At 41.4% G+C, this 8,279-nt stretch overlaps 1 protein-coding gene across 1 annotated transcript in view; it reads left to right on the top strand.

Moving 5' to 3' along the window:
- The first annotated feature begins 5,721 nt into the window (after positions 1–5,721).
- LOC117169792 overlaps positions 5,722–8,279 on the top strand; it is a 71,793-nt gene continuing 69,235 nt past the window's right edge. Inside the window, exon 1 of the mRNA XM_033356299.1 lies at positions 5,722–5,776. Within this exon, the coding sequence (XP_033212190.1) occupies positions 5,722–5,776 (55 nt within the window). The remainder of the gene's footprint in view (positions 5,777–8,279) is intronic.

Genomic DNA, 8,279 nt, shown 5'->3' with positions numbered 1-8,279 from the left:
CTCTACATAATCGGCACCGGTCAACTACGTCCTGATGTAACACGTGTTTGCGATAATTCCTGGTGCTGAGAACCTTGTCCTGTATCGCAATGACGAATCCTTCCGTCACTTGACACAGAACACCCTTTCTTAGCCAAATATTGGATGCCAAAATATCCATGCCATGTTGATCTCACGTTTTGGTGTGTTCGCCGCGGATAGCTTTCTGCAGGTAAAGCGCAACATTTCATTTGCTGTTAAAATAGTCCATCAACTGTGTAACTTGTGACCCACACAGTTTTTTGCCATCTACAACGCCTCTACCCTCTCTATGTCGTGGTAGAACTACCCTTTCAATCGCTGAATTTTTGTGGTGCATTCAGTGCTTCATCATTTCTACGCGGACGATTCTCTTTAACTTTTCAAGGTCGGTGGTGGAACATTTGATGAGCCCGAAGGAGTATGTGAGGACAGGGATGGCATATGTGTTGATTGCCCTGATTATGTTTGCTGAGTTAAGAAAACTCTTCATAATCAATCTGAGTCTCGTAGTGAAGGAAGTCGTTAGGCTTGTCTTAACTATCGTATGCTGAATACACTTAGATTCAAGAATACCCATATATCTATATGATTCGCCTGCAGCCATAGCCTCTATGTCATTTTCGAACACGTTCTCTAACCTGAGGTGAAATAGCATACAGCTTCAGGTCATCAATGTACAGGATATGGGTCACTTAATGACCACTCGAGTCGCGGTGCTGCAAACATTCAGAGCAGATCCGCCCTTAATAGTGAGAACACATGAGTGGACTCCACTCTTGCGACTATTTACATTGTACATTGTACATTTGAATTTATCATCAAATATAGAAATGAGTAGTAGGGGATAAGGGGTTATAGGGTGGTTTTCTCTATCGGGGAAAAAACGTACTTAATAGCGGGAGTTCGCAGTACTGAAATTCGCAGTACTGCGACTCGAGTGTATCCTTGATGGTCCACGATCAATATCGTTCATTCTTGTACCCCAGAGCCTCATCGCATGACTTAGAAAGTCAATAATGCATGGGCACATTTTGTAAAGTTTTAAAGACTTCAACAAATAGTCATGCGGCACGGAAGGAAGCGCTTGCTTGTAGTCAGTGAATTTCATGTGTAAGTTCCTTTGATGCTTATGAGCTCGAGTCATGGCAACAGCGTCTATAGTGACTAGATCTTTACAGCCTCGTGAGTGTTTACAACATTTTTTGTTTGTTCTTCTATAAGTATGTCATTCTCATCGTAATGAGAATATACTTTATCTGTAATGATAGCTGTAAGACATTTATAAATTGTTGGAAGACAGGCTATCGGTCGAAAGTCAGGTGGATTTTGAGCGTCTGTTTTTTTTTGTAGCATATACGTAGTACCCTGGAGCGTAAAACCTGGCATCAGATCTGGGTGTTCAATGATCTTCTGAAAACATTTTGCCAACGCACAATGCATACCCGTCAGGTAATTGTACCAGAAGTTGTGCACTATTTCCGGACCTGGAGGTTTCCAGTTACTTGCACTTTTCAAGACCGCTAACACATCCAAAGCTTTGATGTTTATCAGTTGCATTGCAGAGATATTACTTACACTGACTTTCTCCAGTTTGAACCACGCAGTGTCCAAATAATATCTGTTCATTTTCCCCAAACACCCGACCAGTAGTTAGTCATATCTTCTAATTGAGGACTCTGGTGTCTTGCTGGTTATTTTGCTTTACACTCAATTCACGATAGTACCTACTTTCATCTGTCTGAAATTTTTGATTTTGTTGCCTTCGCGCACTACTTTTCTTGTTCCGACGCAGTCTGTCAGTAAGAATATCAAGTCTCTGCCGTTGAGAGTTCACAATCTCATCTAGTATTGTTGGTGATAATATCTCGATGGGCCGAGGGTGGATGATTTTCGTAAGATAGTTTATCAGCTTTCTGGTTCTATTTCCTTTTTAAAATTAAATTAATCAACCCAATTTTCACCTGACTTTACTGTGATCCATATCCAACCTGATCTTCCGTGGTGGATCTCGATCCCTTGATGGGACAAAAACTGCATTTGGAGGCCTAGTTTTGAGGCCCAACGTTCTAACGGTTGCCACAGCTGAAAAGTATACAAGAGTTTGTGTTGCGTTAAAATACGTAGGTTAAAGCTTGCTGTTGTCGTGTTCTATTAGTGCACGCAGATCACTTGTGATGTTAATATTGGGCAGAGAATGCCTTAGTGTTGGTCCTACATATATGAACTCTAGTAAAGCATGACCAAAATTGCTTTCAAGGTGCTGTCGTTTTTCTGGGATTTCGCTATGCACATCATCGTTATTAATATCCGGATGTGGTTCTAGTGGATCCGGTACATGATGTTCATTATACCTAGCACCTATGCCTTCAGTTTCAATCAAGTCTTCGTTGTCCACATATTCCATTCAATCTGTTTACAGATATTGAGCGTTTCTGATCTACCATATTCTGCTCATTTATTTTTGTGGCTAGGACTGGGTATTTAGGTAAGAAGAGTGTATGATGTTCTGTCCTCACACTTTGCCCACATTTCTCTACCAAAAAATAAACGCGCATAACATCTCTGTTCATATAGTATGTCCATTTTCGTCGCTTTTTTGGTTGCTGAACCTCTGCTTGTGCCTCTGGTTCTATATGGCCATGCACCTCAGGAGGATGTGATGGAGTTGGATCATAAATAGGTTGAGGAAGAACATCAATTATTTCTGCTTGACCGTACGACAATTAATTTAAAAAAATAAAGATTACATTATTTCAGCTGATAATTTATCTATTTTATCAGAAAATTGAGTATTTCTTTCAAAATTCACCTTACTGATAAAAATGTGTTAATATTTTTTTGGGATTATTTATTTAGTACAAAATTCATCTTTAAGATTAAAAAACTATTATATTAGAACTAATATTTTCTGGGTTAACAATACGTATTTGTAACAGAAAATTTAACGATGAAGTGGCATCCAGCGACGTTACGTCGTATCTTACCGCTTAATCTTATTAAAAAAATGATGCTGGATAGAGGGAGTGGTGCCTTCCGCCCCAGGATGGCCGGAAAGTGGCGCAACGTGGTATCTCCAAATCGCCCTCTGTCGAAGAGGAGCTGGTACGCGAAGTTTCTAGCGTCCCAACGGAGAAAGTGTTTTCAAAATACTCTTTCTCAAGCAAGTTTTATAAAAAATCCTCCCCCGATTTATTAGTGGGTCCTCTCTTCTTGATTGGGAACCACTGAAGTACTGAGCCACAGCTGTGTACGTGGATTGAGATACCATTACTTTTGACGGGACCATCCTGTCCAGCTCGGGCTCTCCAGGCGAGACTTTTTTGGGATCCGAGTGACGATAGAGTGCGTCAGGTGGCTCGTTATATTCTTCTTGGTCCTGCTGCTGGTAATGGATTGCGAAACGCTTCCTTTAGCTTCTCAAAAGCATTTTGAACTTGGAGTTCCGAGTACCTGAGAAAATATTCCATAAGCCAATTGCAGACTCCTAGGAATGCGACGAAGGTATTTCGGTTTCGTGGTGGCTCGGCGTCCTGGATGGCCTGCACATGACGAGGTTGAGGGTGATTCTCGTCCAAAGGCGTACTTATCTGGGGAGCAGGTTGGGTTATGAGTACGGAAACGTTCAAGCACGAGTCCTACATGGTGCATGTGTTTGGCTTAATCTTCAGAATCAACGATAATGTGACCCAGGTATGTGATGCAGTACTTACCCCAGTACCCGGCTTGGACGTGACGCATGAAGTTCAGGAATGTTCCGGGTGCATTCTTGAGCCCGAATGGAATCACCAGGAACTGATACTGTCCCCCGTTGGAACCAGATAAATTCGCTGATATTCCTTATTTCCACGGTAGAGGAGGTCAGTTCGATGTTTTTGGTGAATGTCGTGCTGCTTGAGCCAGATACGGCCGAACGTAGGTTCGTCACGCATCTCGTCGCTGAGATAAAGAACTCTTGGATACATTCGCTCACCCATCTAAAGCGACAAAAGAAGATATCCTTGTAGCCGCATTCGGGATCCATGGGCGGCGAGCAATGCGAATTCGGTGGCTGGTTTGAAATTGTTTTGTTTGGCTGATTTGAGGATATCGTACCTCATGAAATGGTCGAAGCATAAGAATCAATTTTGGCCACCATTTTTCGGGTCCCGACGCGAACCCGAGTGCGTAGCAAGTCCAGATTGGTAGAATAGCCTGATCTCGCCAATTGCGCGGCCCTGCCTGGTACCTCCTCGACTGATCCTGGTGATACGCCGCTAACACTGGGGAATGGCGATGCGTGTGCCTTCCAGGACTATAGCGACAAGGCGACGGCAAATGCTCGTGGTTTACATGCGGGTTACTTTCTTCTGAGGATTGGCTCATAGAATCTGCTCTTCTAGGAGCTTTCGTCTTATGGGACGAAATCTGCCTCGTCACATTCGACTTGTGTGGCATATTCCAGTAATGTAGCGAATGTAAAAGAGTTGCGACCGCAAACTAGCCACCTGATATTTGGTCTGATTGCCTCGAGAAGAAGAGGTGTGACTTCCGTGTCCCGCATGGTGGGGCACGTTTGATGTGCGAGCAAGTACTGTTCTTGCAGAAATTCGGCGAATGATTCGTTCTGGGATTGACCACATTTGAGCCTGTGCCTTGAGTCCTTTCTCAACAATTTAGGGCCATACACTTCGATTCATTCGAGCTCTATTGAAGCAGCGTTCGCAGTCAGACAAAAGTTTTAATGGGTCCTCGTGGTTCTTTCCGGCATACCCTTGCATCGGCAGAGCTGGTGATTAAAAGGAACGAATGAGACCTAACCAATCATCTGCCGAAAGAGTCGGGGCTGCCATGGCCGGAAGAGGAACTTGTGGTTTAAAATAAGTGGATCTACTGTATGATTGGATAGGAGACGCCACTTTTGGAATCATCTTTAACTGTTCCAAACTAGTGAGTGGAACACTTGTGGTGATATTAGGTTGGCTCAGCGTTTCCTGTATGTTTTTCGAAACAGCAGGGTCTGAAAAAGTATTCTGCGCAACCTGATGTTGCACGGGGTAGGTAGTTTGTGTGTTGGTTTTTGTTGGAAATAGGGTAGAAGGGCCTGGCGCTTGAAAATCAGGAACGGCTCGTGAGCTGGAAACGCATTTTGGAAATGATGCAACCGGTACCTGGACTGAAGAGTTTCAGTTTGAAGAATTTTGATTTAGAGAATTTTTGGTTGAAGAACCTTGTTTCGAAGCTCTGGTTGCTCCAGAAGCTGTGACAGAGTAATGGTTGGAAGCCACCGGGTGATTAAGCCCACCCTCGGAATTAGAATGTTTGGTAAGGGTCGTTCTGGTAGGTGTTCAGCGCGATGATGCGACAAGTAGGCTAGATCTTTTTAATGGAGATGGAGACATAGTGTGTAGGATACTGTCCTAATATCCGCCGGGACTAAAAATAAGAGAGAATAAGGAGAAGTAAGCGTTTAATGGTACCATTCCACCGATTGCGAGCGTTATCGCTGAAGTAAGTTGCGAGGCGACCGTGAAAATTAACGCGGTGATGTGCGACGAGACTTTGGAGTTTTGGGAAAGGTTTGGCGATGAGGCCCAGAAAAAGAGGTGGCTTGACAGGAGAGGTGGACCGATTGGCAATCTTGTCTTGCCAATTTTTATATCCCTCTTTATATCTCTGATTCCCAATCTTCCTATCCATATCTATCCGCCATAGAGATGTGTAATGGTAACACAGGTCCACAAAAAGAAAAAAGTATCCCGAGCAGATCCCCAGACAGGTATATTTTTATGTATTTTTCGTCGCTGAATCTGAATCCGAAGTCAGATGGGGGGTTTCCCAGTTACCTTTCGAGAAAAATGCAAAAAACATGGTTTTTTATGGTTTATAATAAAAAATGGTTAAGAAAATTAAATTTCCTGTACATTTTACCAGACAGGTGTATTCTTATGTATTTTTCGTCGCTAAATCCGAAGTCAGATTAGGGAGTATTGGGGAGTTTCCCAGTTACTCGTCGGAGTCGCTTGAAGCCGTCTCATCTGATATGCTCTCTCACGTTTCATTTGTTCTATGATAACCAGGATCCCTAACTTTTTTTTAAATTTACATCGACTTGCATTGCATTAAATCCTGTAGTGAAGCTGGCTCGTGACTCGTTATCTTCTAGGCCTTCTACAGTCATTTTTTTTTAAGATGAGCGCTTGTAACAGTAGGATCAGCTACTTGATTTTTTTTTTAAATTTTGTTCACACCGTATACTGTGGTTAAACAAAAAAAGCAATCGTTTTCATCGCATGGTTCTTCCCATACTGTCGGCGTTGTAAACTTTAGTTTGCTCTTATCTTTATTGATTTCGTAACGACTGATCATGTTGTTCTACGAGCTACAGATTACATGAGGCACAGTTTATTGAAGGTTGAAAGTTATCGATAAAAAATATATGGCCCGTACGCTAGGAATCCTGTCCTGATCGCTGGTTAGTTCGCCGTCCTAGGGGTGATAACTCTCATACCTCCCCAGGCCTAAGTATGAGAGCTTTCCGACTTTGAGAAGGACAATGTCAACTCGTCGTCGGACACACTACGGCATCATTCTCACATCCTAGCGCTCCCTTGCAGGACAGCGCGCCTTCGCTAGCTTCGTTACTACAAAGGGTTGGGCGGGACGAATCATTCTACACATCCTATTTTCAAGGCAGTTGTCATCGTGGCCGACACCTCGCAGCAGCAGGTTTTTGACAGTAATGGTGCCGAGTTTATTGATTCATCTATGAAATACCACGTGCTTTAACCATTGTTCGGATGATTCGTGTTTCATTTAAAACCGTAGGCCTAGTTGTTGTGCATACGTGCCACGCCATTTATGAGACTAAGTGGTGGATAAAGGATGCATATATAAGCTACTAGCTGCGCACATGAGCTTTAGGCACCTATGGAGAGTACAACATTACAGCGTTACCCTTGTGTAATCTGGTCGGATTACCAATTACTAATTTTTTTACCATTTTAGATTATGTGGAAAATATTTGCTTTGACCACCAAACGACTTTATGTATATATATATTTATTTATTTATTTTAAATGTATTTATATATACATCTACATCTACATATTTCAATTAAACGAATCAGCTCCTTGTAGTTTCAGGGGATATGGTTTTTCATGCGTTGCGACAGTTTCCAAACCCCTGCAAGGATTAAAATTTCGTGGAAAAATATGAAGCTATGGCTTTTGATGTATTTCAGTCCGTAGTAATCAAATTTGTACTCAGATCATTTTTCCGCTTTTTAGCTATGGAAAAACATAAAAATAACATGAAAATCATGATTTTCGCATTTTTCTCGAAAAGTAACTGGGGAAACTCCCAATCTGACTTCGGATTCGGTTTAAGCGACGAAAAATACATAAGAATACACCTGTCTGGTGATCTGCTAGGGATACTTTGTTCTTTTCGTGGGCCTGTGTAATGATAATCTCTTTATATCACAGTCTTGTCATTCTTGCTTTCTTTCTGGGTCAAATGGTGAAGTTCACCCCCAAAACGTGACGTTCTAGTTGACGAGGTTGAAAGTAAAAGAAAAAAATTCTTTCTTCAACACGGCTTAACGATGGTGTAACGTTCAAGAGATTAAAAGAACACTGTCCGTTTGTATGTCTTATATTAACTCACAACACAAATTACAATACAATGGCAGAAAAATGCACAAACACTTAGCGAGACTTGCGGCGGAGAGATAACTACTGAATACTGCGTTATGCGGTGGGTAGACAAAAAGTGACTCGAATAGCAACTGTCAACATCAACTCATCTGTAAACAATGGTTAGTGTAATTATTTTGAAATTCTCATTTCCGGGTTGGGAATTTGATATATTTTTACATTATATTATAAAAATGAAATTAATTATCATAATTTTTAAACTAAACTATAAAAACTCGGTTTATTTTATTTAAAAATTTAACAATATTTACAATTTCCGCGCAATTTTCACATTTCCCGTCGTCAAAATATCTCGGTAAACTGGTCGTGTGAATAGCCTTTGACAATTGCCTACCTGCGCTGGACAGACAGACAGGTTTATAAATGCACCCTTACTATTATACCAGGTATATTTCATACTTATATTTAATTACATTAGAAGGGAATTAAAACAATATATAATTAACTATATATGATAATAGATTTTATGCTTTCACGATGATTCATTTTGATAAAAAGAGATATTTCGGGTTTCACTCGTGTAAAAAACTACGAATTGTTTGCCGACGAAACATCGGCAAACAA

Source organism: Belonocnema kinseyi, chromosome 3 (assembly GCF_010883055.1).
Source record: "Belonocnema kinseyi isolate 2016_QV_RU_SX_M_011 chromosome 3, B_treatae_v1, whole genome shotgun sequence".
Taxonomy (NCBI): domain Eukaryota; kingdom Metazoa; phylum Arthropoda; class Insecta; order Hymenoptera; family Cynipidae; genus Belonocnema; species Belonocnema kinseyi.
Note: the sequence above shows the minus strand (reverse complement) of the source record. Positions and strands in the feature narration are given on the sequence as shown.